Here is a 20,360-nt window from a genome sequence, read left to right as displayed (position 1 = left end):
GAACTATTTTTCATACTCAGCTTTTCTTCCTTTTTGACCTCTTTGTTGTAGGTGGCAAAAGCTGTGTGGATTATACTTTTCTCAGGTAACCAACCCTAAGTCTCTTTACTTACACTAACTAAAAAGGGGCACTTCCTGTATACTTTATGCCAGTTTGCTTGGTAGTACCTCCCCTCTCACTACTATGCAGACATGGTGCATGTTTGGTTTCATGTGTCATATGCCTGCTCTTATTTTGGTATTGCAGAGAGGCATGGAAGGGACATCCAGAGGTCATCCACAGTACTTCTGCCAGAGGCAGAAATAGGAACAAACCATTTTAGGGTCAGTAAAAACAACAATTTGCTCCAACATTTTCACTTTTAAGTGAGTGAGCAACACATACCCTCTTTTAATGAGCATCGAATTTTAATGACAAACTTTCATAGCATATAGGAAATAGAAGCGTGTCTAGGAATCGTCTTAGCAAACCTGTGAGATTTGTTTGGGGAACAAGTCCAGTTATTACAGTAGTTGCAGAGTAACCTCCTCTTATCCTCTCTACGGAAGGTGAGGACTTTGGGGTTTAAAGGCTGTCTTTAACAATTTACTCGGTGATCTTCCCCCTTGGGCCGTATTTTTGTGGCTGCGTCATTAGTACTGCTGACTTTCCACATCCACCATCTTCATCCGTATTGATCCAGTGAACACTCTATTTGTAGTGACAATTGCATCCCATTGATCATTGCTGACATTTACTCTGTTGCCTTGGTTTGTATAATTGAGAGCCAGACATCCCTTCCCTAAGTGAAAACCATGCCCCAAACTGGCAAGCTGTTGTTTTATGGCTGAAAGTGATTTTGTCTAGTAAAACACAATCTGTCCTTGTTATTTCCCTTGTCCAGACCATAGAAGTGGTCTCAATGGACTTAAGACCTTTGTCTCTGACCACCCCACTCCTTCAAAGAAACTGTAAAACCAAAGGAAGTGTTTAAAGGCTAAGCACACTGACCTGTAGTAGATTTTGTTTCTCAAGGTTTAAAGGTTTTAAAAATATAATGTTGCTACTTTTCAAGAACTTTAAACATGATTTGACATAGGGCTTGGGGACCTCTATATTCTTCTTGAAGATTAAGTTATTACTGGAGTTTTGAAAAGTGCCTCGAAGACAAGAGACATACAAGGGAGGGTCCTTGCAGAGAACCCACATGATGGAAAGTAGACGATAAGTCAAGGTTAACCTAGCTTGGGGCCACTTGCTTCAATCCTGGAAGTTCTCTGCCTTCAAGAACTAGAGCTGGACAGGGTCTGGAGATCGTCTTTTCTAGCTGTTCTTCAATTTTTTTTTGCCCCTACAGACTCCTTTTGTCTCATACATCCCTATGTAGATCCTTACATATGAAATAATAGTTGTATTAGCTCATACACTAATTGTTAGCATTTTAATTAAAATTATCATTATCACTAGATTGCAAATTTAATTAGGCAGGGACTTTTGATTCTCTTATTGACTAGTATATCTCCAACACCTAGAACCTGGCTGAGCACTGAGTGGGTACTCAATCAATACTGGTTGAATTAATTATACTTCTTATGGGCCAGGCATGGATCTAAGTGCTTTGCATGCATAACTTGAAAACAAACTGCATATATTACATATTCATTTACTCATTTTCCTTTTATAAACTTAACCAAAGACATGAATAGTTGCCCTCCATAGCTGCTGAGGGAGTGCTGATAGAATGTCAAAAACAACTATATGTTAGACAGTAGCTGATGCCTTGTATGCTGTTATGTTTTGGAAATACTGAAAATTGATGAGGCTCCCAGAGGTCGGAGAACTCCAGCTTGGGATCACTGAGGTATTACAGTATTCTTGTTTTATGGACAAAGAAATTTAGGTGTAGAGAGGTTCAGATGAATTGCACAAGGTCAGACAAGTTCTGAGCAGAAGAGCCAGGACTCTGATCTTGGTCCCTGGACTCAGTCACTCAGTCCAGTACTGAGGGACAAGCGAGGAACATGGGCACATCAAAAAACCCCTGGTAGAAGCTTTTTCGAATTTGAGGGGGTATTGGTGGGATATTGGATCACACCTTTATGTTTTATTCTACAGGTCTTTAAACGCTTAGATGCCAGCTGAAGACATGACCCTAGCCCAGAGTCCTGTGGTATTAACCTACCCTTCTCAGGCTCATTATCACCATTTAGTATAGAGGAGTAGAGATTGCTTGTCACGGACAATGAAGAGCTCAAATATCATCTATTGTACCCCCCAAGGCTCTGTGTTGCTAATGGGGCAGAGACAGGGCAAGGAGTCCCGCTCTGATTCTCTGAACTGTCTCCAAGACTGTGAGGTCACACCTCCTCTCCTCCTGCCCACCTCTGGTTAGAGTGACCACTGCCTACCACTCACCCCACAACCATGATGTGGTGGCTCTGTACTAACCTTAAGGATGAGCTTGAGTTGTAACTCTAGAGTTGAGTCTTTTAACTCTGGATCCTTTGATTTTATTGAGATTAGGAAAAATGCTTCAAATTCCTATGTAATCAGTATTTAAAAACAGTTTTGATGGGTTATTTTATATTACTGAGGGAAAACAATTATCATTGCATTCGGTTCACACATTGGAAAAGTCTGCTTTAGGAAGTTTAGATATGAAAATGCTATCTGTGTTTTTATCTGCAGTGATAAGATTTGTGATTTTGTCTCTTTTCTTATTTGCCTCTTTTTTTTTTTTTTTAAAGATTTTATTTATTTATTTGGCACACAGAGACAAGTAGGCAGAGAGGCAGGCAGAGACAGAGAGGGGAGGAAGCAGGCTCTCCACTGAGCAGAGAGCCTGATGTGGGGCTTGATCCAAGGATCCTGGGATCATGACCTGAGCCAAAGACAGAGGCTTTAATGCACTGAGCCACCCAAGTCCCCTCTTATTTGCCTCTTTAAAAATGAACAAGTGTCCATTGAACTTGTTCATTCAGGCAAGTTTTTGGTTTTGTTTTGTATAGTGAATAAGGATATAGCAATCTGCACATAAACATTTACAAGTGAATTAAGCAAATCTGAAATTAACACTGCCCAGCTTGGAAGGCTTGTGATTTCCTCACATATTGTGAGTTTATTTGCTCTCTGGGACTTATAGTCCTTGTAGCTCTGGGACTCCCAGTGGGGGAGCTAGCACCACTCTATATATAGCTCAGCCCTGGGATGCCGGAACACGACATCTGGAACACGACAGGGAACGTTTGCTGGAAGGGCAGAGCCCTAGGGGCATGGAAAAGATGGACAGAATCATCTGTTGCCTGAGGCTTTATTCTTGAGTCTGAAATAGGAATTCTTGCAGTCTCCTCAGAACACACACATGACATCACAAAGCCAAATCAAAATTGTTCCCTACCTGTCTGTTGTTTCTAGTCATTAACCACTGTCAAGTCCAACTTTTGATAGCACAATACTTTGGTGCTGACTTTATTTTTCTAATTTCCTTTTGTTATAAATCATATCTAAAAAGCAAGGATATTCTAGATGGTACATTTGATCAGTTTACATTTTATTCTTGCTTTAGTAAGGTAACAGGGAGGAGAGAGAGAGGGTGTTTTATGAACAGATAGGCAGGAACCTAAACACCAGCTCATTCTGATTGGCCATCTCAGGGCCCTCACTTGTGTGTCAGCAAACCATCTGACTGGATTTTATGTGGAGCATTTATTTTTCTTAGAGATAATATTGTGCTTTTCTTTTTATTTTAAAATAATAAATATGAAGTTAGGGTTCATTTCTAAGTCCTGTATCCCCCGGACCTGCCACACATGAGGCCTGGTACAGACTAGCTTTGCTTCACACCCCATGCATTGTTGTCCCCCCCTTCACCTGAGCCTGTAGGACTGTCTCTTGTTCCTTCAGCACTTTGGCCTGAAGTTTCCACTCTGCTGCCTGGTTCAGCAACTGTGAGGAGAGAGAATGCATGGAAAGATTGTCAAATTGCCCTTTACATCACCATGTGGTGACAATTTGTGTCTAAAACTTAATGACTTGCTAACTAACCCTCTTAAGTAATTTTTTGGCAACTTTGCAAAATATCTAGGAAAGCTAAGAAAGCAGCTAAACAGTTGGATTCTCCACTGGAAATCTGGTTCTAATGGATAAAAAAGAAAAATAACCTACAACTCAAGCATGAATTACATAAAACTTAACCTCCCACCAAATTCTGGAACCTCCTCTAGCAATCCTGTTCAACCGTCATCCAGGCTCTGCTCGAACATTTCCAGAACACCTCCACCTGAATCATTGGGGTGAGCAGCTGTTTCTTTAGAGTAAACTCAAAGTTGTCCTCCTAGACCATGGTTCTCCACCGCTGCATGCATCAGAATCTGCTAAGGAGCATGATAAAAAGCAGATCCCCCTTAAACAATGTCAACTGGGAAGTACACAGTGTGATTACAGTCTATAGTGAGAGCAAAACCCCAAAACAGTTTGGATGTTGGTGTTCCATGGATTACATTTTCAGAAACACTGGGTTAAAATTTTGACCTGTTATGCCAAATGTTATAGAAGATTTACTCAGTAAGTCCTATCCCTCTTCCAGGAGACAGTCTTTCATACAACCAAGGCCCCCATATCAAAGATGGTCAGAATTGGGAGCTGATGGGTATAAAAATCATACACACATATATAAGACATGTTATTTTTGGGGCGCCTGGGCGGCTCAGTCAGTTAAGTACCTGACTTAATTTTGGCTCAGGTCAGGATTTCAGGGTTGTGAGATGGAGCCCTGCATTGGGCTCTGCACTCAGTGGAAGTATGGTTCTTCCTTCTCCCTCTGGCCCTCCCCCTGCTTGTGCTCTCTCACTCCAATAAGGAAAGAAAGAAAGGAAGGAAGGAAGGAAGGAAGGAAGGAAGGAAGGAAGGAAGGAAGAAAGAAAAGAAAAGAAAAGAAAAGAAAAGAAAAGAAAAGAAAAGAAAAGAAAAGAAAAGAAAAGAAAAGAAAAGAAAAGAAACGAAACCCATCTTTATAAAAATAAAAATCATGTTATTTCAACTTCAGATGCCTATTTATTGGTTTTGATAGAGGGCTGTGGTCTTTGTTTGGGGTATGGGTCTTCTGATTGGAATTCAGAGAAGCTTTTTGTTGTTTGTTTTGTTTTTATAAAGATTATGTCCATAATGTGCCACATACAACATATATATATATATATATATATATATATATATATATATATATATGTTTTGTTTTGTTTTTTTTTACTTTTTAAAACAATAGTACTAGAACCTACAGACCTAAAGGTATTACGAAGAAGCTTGATTGGGTAATTCTCTGGAGTTGTAGAGCTTTCTCCCAGTCTTTTATAGCTACTCCAACTCCAAAAATAACACGTGTTGTGCTATTTGTCTATATTTCGTCTTTCAAAGCCTTAAGCATAGTTTTCATAGAAACAACTTTCTTTTCTCACTTACATTTCATCAGTTTCTTTGTCGTTCTGTTGGTTTTCATAATACAAAAGCAAGAATAACTGAAAGAAAAGTTTTGGGAGCAAAGAGCTGATTCTTGGTCACTGCCATCTTAACTTGGGAACCCACGTATAGACACTCAAATGGCTGTCTAGGCACAGATGCGGTGGGCATCTTTAGTGTGTTTACAGAGAGAATGATCGACATCATGGATTAATCTGGCTAGTCAATTATGTGGCCATCAGCTTATGAAGTTTCTAGTATATATGAAGACAGGCTGATTTATTTTTTCCTTTTTCTTTGCTCCTATTTTTAAAAATGTCCACTTTTTGCAATCAGAACAAAAAACAATAAAGTCATCATTTTAAAAAACTTGGAAGCATCTTTTTTAGTATTCAAGATTATCTTTTTCTCTTGGCTCAACATCTCCATTTGTAAAATGGATTCTATCTGTTCCTCTATGCCTCTCAGTGAGCTATGAAGGTTAATTGTTGTAAGAGTGAAATCAACCCATCCCATGGAGGGCTGGGGCGGATGTGGAGTCCAAGACCTGTAGGCTCCTCTCTGGCCATCTGATCCCCTGCTTCAGTGAGCAGGCTGAGGAGCCCAGTGGTGACTGGTGGTTCCCTGACCAAGAGGGAAGAAAGTGGCTGCCTGTTCCACTTGGGATGAAAGAACCCTCCAGCTTTGACTTGACATTTCACTGCTTTCAATAAGAAGCATCACAGCTGGAACCTGAAAAACTGAGGGGGCTAATTTTTTTGGCCTAAAATCTGCTGCTTTGCTACATGAGGGTAGGAAAAAAGGGTAGCATGCTAGTTTCTTGCTAAGGCTGGGTCACCTCAAAACTGCCCCTAGTCTCTTTCAAACGAAGCTCTGCCTAGTTATTCTTCTGTCAGGTCTTATGTTATATATCAAAGATACTGCTATCCTGAAGGGAGCATAGTTTTCCTAAGAGGATAATTATGCCAATGGTGGCACATCAGTTTTCTTGGATTCTGACTAATAGATGCTTTATTTCTTATTTTGAGAGCCAGTTGGAGATGGATTTAACAACATACTTTTTAAAAACGTTTTATTTATTTGAGAGAGAGTGAGAGCAAGAGGGATCACAGAGGGAGAGAGAGAAGCAGACTCGCTGCTGAGCAGGGAGTGTGATGTGGGAGCTGATCCCACCACCCTGGGATCATGACCCGAACTGAAGGCAGACACTTGCTGACTGAACCACCCAGGTGCCCCAACTTAATCTTTTTTATTAAGAGCCCATGGACTTCTGATTTGAGATTATCCAGTGTCTATCAGGTTATGTTCTCTAAAATTCATCCTTTGTTGCTATGTTTGGAAACTGAAGTTATGATTAAATTACTCTTCTAACAAACTGAAGTGATTCTAGTCTGTTTTTAGGTAATCACAGAGTTTATGGTCAGTTGTTAAATGGCCAAATTTGAATGTTTGGTCCACTGATTGCATTTTAACTCTTTCTCCCCAGCGACAGACACACACTTCGATGCATGCCTCTGAAACACACCTCTGAGTGTGATGTGCAATCACAGAGCTTAGGTTTTGGAGACAGACACACTGGAGATGTGATGTGTTGGAAGTGTGACCAACACATCTTGATCACTTAGCAGTGTGTGACCTTAAACAAGTCACATATCTTCTATAACTCTCAGTTCTTGCATCAGCAGAATGGCCCTACAGCTGTTTTCAGAATGTTTGGAATTAGTGAGATGTCATTAAAAGCCACCACTTAGTTTCTTAAACCCCAACCTCAGAAGCCATCCCTGACTGTTCCCTTTCCTCACTATCACCATCTTTAGTTCAGAGCAGTGACTGTTGGTTTTGCACTGAAAACTTCTATCCATGCCCAGCTCCCCAACTGGACGTTGCCATGTCCCCAACCCAAGCTGCCATCAGGCTTCTTCCGTATTGCTGGAATAGACTCCTTGTCCCTCTTCAATTCATTTTCCGCCCAGAAGCCAAGGTCATCTGTTAACAGATGCAAGGCAGATCATGTCATTTCCTTAGCTAAAACTACCTAGACGTTCTCAGTATGTTTAGGGTAAAATCCAAACTACTTTTCAAGCTTAAAAAGCTATACAACTTGGCCACTGGTCACCCTATCTAGAGTAGCTCCCTCCTTCTGCCCCCTTTCAGTTCCCCATTTCCCTAATAGCACCAATTATTATCTGAAATTTTCCTTCATTTTTGCTTGCTTATTGCCTGTCCTGTCTCAGGCTTGGTCTTGCTCACTGCTATCCCCCAGCACCTAGATGATGCTTAGTATAAGACAGGTGCTTGAAAAAGGCTTGTTGAATGGATGCATGATGATTTTATGTCAAAAACCATGTAGGTACCATGCCTACTGTGGGCTGGCCAATGTAGTTCTCTAGAGAAACTCAGCTCCCTCCATCAGTCTAGTGCTCTGTGATTGTGGTCAAAAACAACTTTCTCAGAGGTTCTCTGACCCCCAAGTACACCAGACAAGCACACTGATAAGTACATATTCCTTCTCGCGTTTGTGTCGCTCCTCGGCTTCCTTCATCATTTCTTGGGCCTGTTCAAGTTTCGCATCCACCAGCTTCTGCTGCAGTTCTCTGTGTTTAAATATTTTGTCCAGATGCTAAGAGAAAAGAAATGGCACATATCAAGCTTTAGTTATTATTGGTGCTGAGAAATGTAAGTTAAAAAAGTAATATCAACACACATGTTTTATAGGTTTTGAGATTTAAAGAAAAGGGAGGTAGGGTGAATAAATGCACTGCCATCACTTATGGCTTTGTATAAAATCATAAATTAGTAAAACCCACTGCATTTCGCTCTATGCAAAGTAGTAGCTCTACAAAAGGTTGAGGTGCAGAGTTCAGTAATGTTAGCTCCAGAAGCTCCCAACTTTGTCTAAATGTAGCAACTACTAAGTATGATGCTGCTTATTATGCTAGAGGGCAGACTGATATATATTGCAAGAGCTATAGCACCATCACTCAGTATTTTGGCAATTTCTGAAACTGGTTTTAATCATATTCATATAATTTATCATAGTGAATTCTCTTCCACATTCTTGTCTCAAGGGTTGTAAGGCAGCTTTGGAGGACCAGTCTGTGGCCCAGGGTCTGGGACTGAGAGGGAGCTCCTCCCCACTTCAACTCTGTTGTTCTGGTGAGCAAGACGAAGGCCAAGGGTCATGGATGAATTGATATGCAAATGTGCTCTTACCTCCTCTACATCTTTTGACCTCTTGCCTAGCTTAGTGAAGAGAAACTTCAAATTCTACTTCAGTGTAAATTTCTTGGTCATTAGGAGGTCCCACTGACAAGAGGACCTATGGAATTCTAGCCTTGGGGCTTATCTAGAACCAATTTCAAGAATGTACAACTGGTCTACCAGGCCATTCTTATCTGGGAATCTCTCTGAAGAGTACGGAAAAAAAAAAAAAAAATTTTTTTTTTTTTTTTTTTTAAGCTTCTTCCCTTTTGCTTTTGTCTGAACCTCCACTCTGGAGTAGGATTGATCTTGGTGACAAGGTAAAATGGTAGCATGGCATTTTGACTTACTGTGAAGGACTTCTTGGTTTACCTATTGTTTCCGTGTGCTATTGGCTCAGTTTTTCTTTTGATAAAATCTTAGCATGTTGTCAGCAGAGCCACTCTGATTATGTTCTGTGACATTTAAGGCAGACTTTTAAAATTTGCGTGGGATAGGGTAAATAATATGATATATAAAAACCCTGAGAAGGCTTCTGGAGTCTTAAAAATATATTAAATATTAAGATACAATTTTGGAATAACAAAATATCCTCATAGTCTCCCTAATGTAAAATACTGAAAACAAAACTTTTTTGGCTTTTGTGACTATAGGTAAATGATTTAATCTCAACCTCTGCTTCCCACCCATATAATGTGGGTATGGTATTATCTAATGCATAAGATTGTTGAAACAATGAAATGACATATTATATGTAAAGTACAGTACTCAGCAGCTTTCCTAGCACAAACTCAGTGCTGAATAAGTAATACCATTAATATTATAATTATTATATTATTAATACTACTATTGATTTGTGGGACATATAGAACACAGACTGTGTAGATGACATTTAGATGACATGATGATTGTTAAGAAGAAGTCTGTGAGATATTTCCTGGCTCTGTAGAAAGTGTTTTTAAAAAGCTGAGAAATACTATTTTCAAAGGTAACTGTGCTCATGACCTACTACTTCCTATTTATTGCCTTTGCTTTGCAGTGATTCCAGTTTTAGAGAAATCCCATATGGCTTTCAGCCAGGTATTTTGTAATACCACCTGTTTTTATTTTGGCTAGTAAAAGAAATCTAATCCTAAACATTAACCAATTGAGAGGGCTGGCCATAACTTTCTTATTACCAAGTCCCCCACCTTTACAGCCCAGATCTGGATCTATATATAGTGCCCCTAAGTTGTTTGATGTGGTTCTCACCTCCTCTCTGAGCTCATACTGATCAATGATGCTTTTCAGTTTCTCTGCAAGCTCTGTGTTCTCCTGACACAGCTTCATATTTCTCTCACTCTGCTGTTCAATCTGGGCCTGGATATCCGTCAGAGTGGTCTGGAAATGACTTGTGATCTCCTTCCTTTTCTCTTCTTCCTCTCGTGCCCGCTGAAGTGTTTCCTCCTGTGGATAAAAAGCAAAGTTTCTTGTTATGCTGGTTTATGTGCATCCAGGTTTATAGAACTCAGGGTTAGGTAAGTGAAAGGAGATCAGTGTGGAGCATTAAGCAGGACATTTTTTCTGTTCTCTGGAGCTAAACTTGTTCAGGACCAAAATAAATATATGAGGATAAGTTTCAGTTGTAAATACATAGTTGCCCAGAGAAGGTGCAATGAGGGTCTTGAACTTGATAGTTAGTGATGAATAGGCTTGTTTTAAAGATGACGGGTCTCCCATTGAGTGCTGAGTGCCTATACTGTACCAATTTCTATCAAACATGCAGTAGGTGGGTTTTGATCTCTTGGCTATGGCCTGAAAAAAAGGCCACTCAGCTTTACTGATCGTTGAGACAGATCCTATGTTACCTTGGTTTGGTATAGAAAGAAGAATAATAGATCTTATATTCCTTTATTAAAAACAAAAACAAAAACTATGGCATGTTAAACGCATAATTGTATTATCCAAGTTTTGTAAATACAAGTGATCACAATATTAAACTTTTTCTTAGTAAGAAAAACCTTCATCAGCAAGCTTGAAAAGAAAACAAGTTTAGCTAAATAGCTATAGATCAATTTTAGCAATTCAGAAATGTAAAAAGAAATCTTAGAAAATTTGCTGGGTATTTTATTTCTGAAAGAACGATCAGGCCATGTGTCACATAGGGTAATTGAAATGTTCAATATAGATTTTGAATTTGAAAGCAATTTTAAGTTCCAAATTTTCTTTAACTCTCAAATGAAACATCTAATTTCCCCCTCTTCAAGAATTGGAAATTAACTTTTATATCATTTCTGTTCTCTTTTCTCCTAAATCAAAACCCTCCCTTCATTGCTAACTACCAACAATGTGCCCAAATTTCCCCCATATCTATACTGAGAATTATTTGCTTTGTGATGATTCCTCTCATTCTTTTAGAATCAAAGGGTTTAATCTTGCTATATCATACCAAAGATAGAGACACTGCTGAAAAATGATATAGGCATTTTAGGATGCCTTTCAGTTCTGACTAATTGTTATTATGAAAGCTTGCTTCATGGTTGGCAAGGAAAATTATACTGCATTTAGTTGCCTTCTGTGATCAAATTATGTAACAGGATTTTTAAAAAGAAATAAATGATTTAAATAGAAGTAATTGTGCAAATCTGTATTATGATAGTAGAATAATGTGATCAAAATAAGAACTGATGCTAAGAATTATGCTCTGAAAATACATTAACTTACCATTAGGTATCCTCTTTCCTCTACAGTATTAACATATTCTCTACTCCAATAAATCTCCTGATATCTGAATCATAATTAAGTCACAAAAACATTTCTTAGGAATATTATAGGAAATAACCGCACTTTATAATCTGAAGATATTAACTGAGATGTTATTTCCGTGATCTTTGTATGCCAATACTCACTATATATATTTCACCAAGCATGATTATAGCCATTTGGTAAGAGTCATTGAATATATATATATATATTATATATAATAATATATATATATATATATATATATATATATATATATATATATAGTCATTGTCTCCTTACTGCTTTAGCTTAGCTTAGAAGTCAACAGGTTTCTGTACATTGACTTTGTATCCTGCCATGTTACTGAATTGCTGTATGGGTTCTAGTAGTTTGGGGGTGGAGTCTTTTGGATTTTCCATATAAAGAATCATGTCATCTGTGAAGAGAAAGAGTTTGACTTCTTCATTGCCAATTTGGATACCTTTTATTTCTCTTTGTTGTCTGATTGCTGTTGCTAGGACTTCTTATACTATGTTGAACAAGAGTGGTGAGGGTGGGCATCCTTGTCATGTCCCTGAGCTCAGCAGGAAGGCTGCAAGCTTTTTCCCATTGATGATGATATTTACTGTGGGTCTTTCAAAGATAGATTTTGTGAAGTTCAGGAATGTTCCCTCTATCCCTATACTTTGAAACGTTTTAATCAGGAACGGATGCTGGATTTTGTCAAATGCTTTTTCTGCATCAATTGAGAGGACCATGTGGTTCTTTTCTCTTCTCTTATTGATTTGTTCTATCACATTGATTGATTTGTAAATGTTGAACCATCCTTGCAACCCAAGGATGAATCCCACCTGGTCATGGTGGATAATCTTTTTAATGTGCTGTTGGATCCTGTTTGCTAGGATCTTGTTGAGAATCTTAGCATCCATATTCATCAGTGATATTGGTCTGAAATTCTCCTTTTTCATGTGGTCTTTGCCTGCTTTGGGGCTCAGGGTAATGCTGGCTTCATAAAAAGAGTCTGGAAGTTTTCCTTCTGCTTCAATTTTTTGAAACAGCTTCAGAAGAATAGGTATTATTTCTTCTTTGAAAGTTTGGTAGAATTCCCCAGGGAATCTCTCAGGTCCTGGGCTCTTGTTTTTTGGGAGGTTTTTGATCACTGCTTCAATCTCGTTACTAGATATCAGCCTATTCAGGTTGTCAATTTCTTCCTGGTTCAATTTTGGGAGTTTATAGTTTTCCAAAGTCAATGTACAGAAATCAGTGGCTTTTTTATACACTAACAATGAAAATACAGAAAGGTAAATTAGAGAATTGATTCCATTTACTATAGTACCAAGAACCATAAGATACTTGGGAATAAACCCAACCAAAGAGGTAAAGGATTTGTACTCGAGGAACTACAGAACAGTCATGAAAGAGATTGAAGAAGACACAAAGATGGAAGACAATTCCATGTACTTGGATCAGAAGAATAAACATTGTTAAAATGTCTATACTGCCTAGAGCAATCTATACTTTTAATGCCATTCCAATCAAAATTCCACCGGTATTTTTCAAAGAGCTGGAGCAAATAATCCTAAAACTTGTTTGGAATCAGAAGAGACCCCTAATTGCTAAGGAAATGTTGAAAAACAAAAATAAAATTGGCGGCATCACGTTACCTGATTTCAAGCTTTACTACAAAGCTGTGATCACCAAGACAGCATGGTTCTGGCATAAAAACAGACACATAGACCAGTGGAACAGAGGAGAGAGCCCAGATATGGACCTTCAACTCTATAGTCAAATAATCTTTGACAAAGCAGGGAAAAAATACACAGTGGAAAAAGGCAGTCTCTTCAATAAATGGTGCTGGGAAAATTGGACAGTTATATGTAGAAGAATGAAACTCGACCATTCTCTTATACTGTACACAAAGATAAACTTGAAATGGATAAAAGACCTCAATGTGAGACAGGAATCCATCAGAATCTTAGAGGAAAACATAGGCAGTAACCTCTTTGATATCAGCCACAGCAACTTCTTTCAAGATATGTCTCCAAAGGCAAAGGAAAAAAAAGCAAAAATGAACTTTTGGGACTTCATCAAGATCAAAAACTTCTGCACAGCAAAGGAAACAGTCAACAAAACAAAGAGGCAACCCATGGAATGGGAGAAGATATTTGCAAATGACAGTACAGACAAAAGGTTGATATCCAGGATCTATGAAGAACTTCTTGGAGGAGGAGTCAAGATGGTGGAGAAGTAGCAGGCTGAGCCTACTTCAGATAGCAGGAGATCAGCTAGATAGCTTATCTAGAGTGCAAACACCTACAACTCCATTGGCAGATTGAAGAGAATAACAGCAATTCTAGAAACAGAAAATCAACCACTTTCTGAAAGGTAGGACTGGTGGAGAAGTGAATCCAAAGGGACAGGAAGATAGACCCTGGGGGGAGGGGCCGGCTCCCGGCAAGCGGTGGAGCAACGGAGCACAAAATCAGGACTTTTAAAAGTCTGTTCCGCTGAGGGACATCGCTCCAGAGGCTAAACCGGGGTGAAGCCCATGCGGGGTCAGCGTGACCTCGGGTCCCGCAGGGTCACAGAAGGATCGGGGGTGTCTGAGTGTCACAGAGCTTACAGGTATTAGAACGGGGAAGCTGGCTACAGAGACAGAGCCGACAGTGAGCTCACAGCTCGAGGTTACCTTGAACTGGTCGCAGGCTTGGTGAGCTTGGAGCACGGCTGGAGGTCAGGCAGACAGGAGTTACTGGACGCTGTTCTCTGATGGCGCACTGAGGAGTGGGGCCCCGGGCTCTCGGCTCCTCTGGGCCGGAGACCAGGAGGCCACCATTTGTATTCCCGTCCTCCAGAACTCTACGGAAAGTGCTCAGGGAACAAAAGTTCCCAAAAGCAAATCCTAGAGGATCACTCAGCCCGGCCCCTGGTAGGGCTGTGCAGTTCTGCCTGGGGCAAAGACACTTGAGAATCACTACAACAGGCCCCTCCCCCAGAAGATCAACAAGAAATACAGCCAAGACCAAGTTCACCTACCAAGGAGTGCAGTTTCAATACCAAGGAGAGCAGCAGAATTCCAGAGGAAGAGAATGCAAAGCACGGAACTCATGGCTTTCTCCCTATGATTCTTTAGTCTTGCAGTTAATTTAATTTTTTTTTCTTATTCATTTTTTTTTCACTTCTTCTCCTAAATTTTTTTAACTTTTATCCTTTTCTTTTTTAATGTTTAACTAGTTTATCTAATATATATATGTATATACATATATATTTTTTCTTTTTTATACTTTTCTTTATTCATTTTCTTTTCTTAATTCTTTTCTTTTCTTTTCTTTTCTTTTCTTCTTTCTTCTTTCTTTCTTTCTGAACCTCTTTTTATCCCCTTTCTCCCCCCTCACAATTTGGGATCTCTTCTGATTTGGTTAAAGCATATTTTCCTGGGGTTGTTGCCACCCTTTTAGTATTTTACTTGCTCCTTCATATACTCTTATCTGGACAAAATGACAAGGCGGAAAAATTCACCAAAAAAAAAAAAAAAAAAAAAAAAAAGAACAAAAGGCACTACTGAAGGCTAGGGACCTAATCAATACAGACATTGGGAATATGTCAGATCTAGAGTTCAGAATGACAATTCTCAAGGTTCTAGCCAGGCTCGAAAAAGGCATGGAAGATATTAGAGAAACCCTCTCGGGAGATATTAAAGCCCTTTCTCGAGAAATAAAAGAACTTAAATCTAACAAAGTTGAAATCAAAAAAGCTATTAGTGAGGTGCAATAAAAAATGGAGGCTCTCACTACTAGGATAAATGAGGCAGAAGAAAGAATTTGCAATATAGAAGACCAAATGACAGAGAATAAAGAAGCTGAGCAAAAGAGGGACAAACAGCTACTGGACCATGAGGGGAGAATTCGAGAGATAAGTGATACCATAAGATGAAACAACATTAGAATAATTGGGATTCCAGAAGAAGAAGAAAGAGAGAGGGGAGCAGAAGGTATACTGGAGAGAATTATTGGGGAGAATTTCCCCAATATGGCAAAGGGAACAAGCATCAAAATTCAGGAGGTTCAGAGAATGCCCCTCAAAATCAATAAGAATAGGCCCACACCCCATCAACTAATAGTAAAGTTTACAAGTCTTAGCGACAAAGAGAAAATCCTGAAAGCAGCCCAGGAAAAGAAGTCTGTAAAATACAATGGTAAAAATATTAGATTGGCAGCAGACTTATCCACAGAGACCTGACAGGCCAGAAAGAGCTGGCATGATATATTCAGAGCACTAAACGAAAAAAACATGCATCCAAGAATACTATATCCAGCTAGGCTATCATTGAAAATAGAAGGAGAGATTAAAAGCTTCCAGGACAAACAAAAACTGAAAGAATTTGCAAACACCAAACCAGCTCTACAGGAAATATTGAAAGGGGTCCTCTAAGCAAAGAGAGAGCCTACAAGTGGTAGATCAGTAAGGAACAGAGACAATATACAGTAACAGTCACCTTACAGGCAATACAATGGCACTAAATTCATATCTCTTAATAGTTACCCTAAATGTTAATGGGCTAAATGCCCCAATCAAAAGACACAGGGTATCAGAATGGGTAAAAAACCAAACCCATCTATATGTTGCCTACAAGAAACTCATTTTAAGCCGAAGACACCTCCAGATTTAAAGTGAGGGGGTGGAAAAGAATTTACCATACTAAACGACATCAGAAGAAAGCAGGAGTGGTAATCCTTATCTCAGATCAATTAGATTTTAAGCCAAAGACTATAATAAGAGATGAGGAAGGACACTATATCATACTCAAAGGGTCTGTCCAACAAGAAGATCTAACAATTTTAAATATCTATGCCCCCAACATGGGAGCAGCCCACTATATAAACTAATTAATAACAAAATCAAAGAAACACATTAACAATAATACAATAATAGTAGGGGACTTTAACACTCCCCTCACTGAAATGGACAGATCATCCAAGCAAAAGATCAACAAGGAAATAAAGGCCTTAAATGACACACTGGACCAGATGGACATCACAGATATATTCAGAACATTTCATCCCAAAGCAACAGAATACACATTCTTCTCTAGTGCACAAGGAACATTGTCCAGAATAGATCACATCCTCGGTCCCAAATCAGGACTCAACCAATATCAAAAGATTGGGACCATTCCCTGCATATTTTCATACCACAATGCTCTGAAGCTAGAACTCAACCACAAGAGGAAGTTTGGAAAGAACCAAAATACATGGAGACTTACAGCATCCTTCTAAAGAATAAATGGGTCAACCAGGAAATTAAAGAAGAATTGAAAAAACTCATGGAAACAAATGATAATGAAAACACAACTGTTCAAAATCTGTGGGACACAACAAAGGCAGTCCTGAGAGGAAAATATACAGCAGTACAAGCCTTTCTCAAGAAACAAGAAAGTTCTCAAGTACACAACCTAACACTACACCTAAAGGAACTGGAGAAGAACAAGAAAGAAACTCTAAACCCAGCAGGAGAAGAGAAATAAAGATCAGAGCAGAAATCAATGAAATAGAAACCAAAAAAACAATAGAACAAATCAATGAAACTAGGAGCTGGTTTTTTTTTAAAGAATTCATAAAATTGATAAACCTCTGGCCAGACTTATCAAAAAGAAAAGAGAAAGGACCCAAATAAATAAAATCATGAATGAAAGAGGAGAGATCACAACTAACACCAAAGAAATACAGACAATTATAAGAACATACTATGAGCAACTCTACGCCAATGAATTTGACAACTTGGAAGAAATGGATGCATTTCTAGAAACATATAAACTACCACAACTGAACCAGGAAGAAATAGAAAGCCTGAACAGACCAATAACCAGTAAGGAGATTGAAACAGTCATTAAAAATCTCCAAACAAACAAAAGCCCAGGACCAGATGGCTTCCCGGGAGAATTCTACCAAACATTTAAAGAAGAACTAATTCCTATTCTCCTGAAACTGTTCCAAAAAATAGAAATGGAAGGAAAACTTCCAAACTCATTTTATGAGGCCAGCATCACCTTGATCCCAAAACCAGACAAGGATCCCATCAAAAAAGACAGCTATAGACCAATATCCTTGATGAACACAGATGCAAAAATTCTCACCAAAACACTAGCCAATAGGATTCAACAGTACATTAAAAGGATTATTCACCACGACCAAGTGGGATTTATTCCAGGGCTGCAAGGTTGTTTCAACACCCGCAAATCAGTCAATGTGATACAACACATCAATAAAAGAAAGAACAAGAACCATATGATACTCTCGATAGATGCTGAAAAAGCATTTGACAAAGTATAGCATCCCTTCCTGATCATAACTCTTCAAAGTGTAGGGATAGAGGGCACATACCTCAATATTATCAAAGCCATTTATAAAAACCCCAAATATCATTCTCAATGGAGAAAAACTGAAAGCTTTTCCGCTAAGGTCAGGAACATGGCAGGGATGTCCATTATCACCACTGCTATTCAACATAGTACTAGAGGTCCTAGCCTCAGCAATCAGACAACAAAAAGAAATTAAAGGCATCCAAATCAGCAAAGAAGAGGTCAAACTATCACTCTTTGCAGATGATATGATACTATATGTGGAAATCCCCAAAGACTCCACTCCAAAACTGCTAGAACTTGTACAGGAATTCAGTAAAGTGTCAGGATATAAAATCAATGCACAGAAATCAGTTGCATTTCTCTACACCAACAACAAGACAGAAGAAAGATAAATTAAGGAGTCAATTCCATTTACAATTGAACCCAAAACCATAAGATACCTAGGAATAAACCTAACCAAAGAGGCACAGAATCTGTACTCAGAAAACTATAAAGTACTCATGAAAGAAATTGAGGAAGACACAAAGAAATGGAAAAACATTCCATGCTCCTGGATTGGAAGAATAAATATTGTGAAAATGTCTATGCTACCTAAAGCAATCTACACATTTAATGCAATTCCTATCAAAGTACCATCCATCTTTTTCAAAGAAATGGAACAAATAATCCTAAAATTTATATGGAACCAGAAAAGACCTCGAATTGCCAAAGGAATATTGAAAAAGAAAGCCAAAGTTGGTGGCATCACAATTCTGGACTTCAAGCTCTATTACAAAGCTGTCATCATCAAGACAGCATGGTACTGGCACAAAAACAGACACATAGATCAATGGAACAGAATAGAGAGCCCAGAAATAGACCCTCAACTCTATGGTCAACTAATCTTTGACAAAGCAGGAAAGAATGTCCAATGGAAAAAAGACAGCCTCTTCAATAAATGGTGTTGGGAAAATTGGACAGCCACATGCAGAAAAATGAAATTGGACCATTTCCTTACACCATACACGAAAATAGACTCAAAATCGATGAAGGACCTCAGTGTGAGAAAGGAATCCATCAAAATCCTTGAGGAGAACACAGGCAGCAACCTCTTCGACCTCAACCGCAGCAACATCTTCCTAGGAACATCGCCAAAGGCAAGGGGAGCAAGGGTAAAAATGAACTATTGGGATTTTATCAAGATCAAAAGCTTTTGCACTGCAAAGGAAACAGTGAACAAAACCAAAAGACAACTGACAGAATGGGAGAAGATATTTGCAAACGACATATCAGATAAGGGACTAGTGTCCAAAATCTATAAAGAACTTAGGAAACTCAACACCCAAAGAACAAATAATCCAATCAAGAAATGGGCAGAGGACATGAACAGACATTTCTGCAAAGAAGACATCCAGATGGCCAACAGACACATGAAAAAGTGCTCCATATCACTTGGCATCAGGGAAATACAAATCAAAACCACAATGAGATATCACCTCACACCAGTCAGAGTAGCTAAAATTAACAAGTCAGGAAATGACAGATGCTGGCGAGGATGCGGAGAAAGGGGAACCCTCCTACACTGTTGGTGGGAATGCAAGCTGGTGCAACCACTCTGGAAAACAGCATGGAGGTTCCTCAAAATGTTGAAAATAGAACTGCCATATGACCCAGCAATTGCACTACTGGGTATTTACCCTAAAGATACAAACGTAGTGATCCGAAGGGGCACGTGCACCTGAATGCTTATGGCAGCAATGTCCACAATAGCCAAACTATGGAAAGAACGTAGATGTCCATCAACATATGAATGGATAAAGAAGATGTGGTATATATACACAATGGAATACTATACAGCCATCAAAAGAAATGAAATCTTGCCATTTGCGACAACGTGGATGGAACTAGAGCGTATCATGCGAAATAAGTCAAGCGGAGAAAGACAACTATCATATGATCTCCCTGATATGAGGAAGTGGTGATGCAACATGGGGGCTTAAGGGGGTAGGAGAATAATAAATGAAACAAGAGGGGATTGGGAGGGAGACAAACCATATGTGACTCTTAATCTCACAAAACAAACTGAGGGTTGCTGGGGGGAGGGGGTTAGGAGAAGGGGGGAAGGGTTATGGACATTGGGGAGGGTATGTACTTTGGTGAGTGCTGTGAAGTGTGTAAACCTGGCGATTCACAGACTTGTACCCCTGAGGTTAAAAATATATGTTTTTAAAAAATAAAAAATTGAAAAAAAATACCAATATCAAAGAAAAAAAAAAAAGAACTTCTCAAATTCAATGCACACAAAACAGATAATCATATAAAAAAATGGGCAGAAGAGATGAACAGACACTTCTCCAATGAAGACATACAAATGGCTATCAGACACATGAAAAAATGTTTATCATCACTAGCCATTAGGGAGATTCAAATTAAAACCACATTGAGATACCACCTTACACCAGTTAGAATGGCCAAAATTAGCAAGACAGGAAACAACATGTGTTGGAGAGGATGTGGAGAAAGGGGAGCCCTCTTAACTATTGGTGGGAATACAAGTTGGTGCAGCCACTTTGGAAAACATTGTGGAGATTCCTCAGGAAATTAAAAATAGAGCTTCCTTATGACCCTGCAATTGCACTACTGGGTATTTACCCCAAAGATACA

The 20,360-nt window shown here is 39.0% G+C and overlaps 1 protein-coding gene across 1 annotated transcript in view; it reads right to left on the bottom strand.

The window, feature by feature from the left end:
• The window catches only part of TXLNB (taxilin beta), a 64,023-nt gene that overhangs the window by 21,417 nt on the left and 22,246 nt on the right, over positions 1–20,360 (bottom strand). Inside the window, exons 5-7 of the mRNA XM_082731050.1 lie at positions 9,884–10,078; positions 7,932–8,051; positions 3,851–3,925 (exon numbers count right to left, since the gene is read on the bottom strand). Coding sequence (XP_082587176.1) covers positions 3,851–3,925; positions 7,932–8,051; positions 9,884–10,078 — 390 coding nt within the window. The remainder of the gene's footprint in view (positions 1–3,850; positions 3,926–7,931; positions 8,052–9,883; positions 10,079–20,360) is intronic.

Source organism: Mustela nivalis, assembly GCF_964662115.1.
Source record: "Mustela nivalis genome assembly, chromosome: 5".
Lineage (NCBI taxonomy): Eukaryota > Metazoa > Chordata > Mammalia > Carnivora > Mustelidae > Mustela > Mustela nivalis.
The sequence above is the reverse complement of the archived record's forward strand: the minus strand, read 5'-3'. Positions and strand labels throughout refer to the sequence as shown.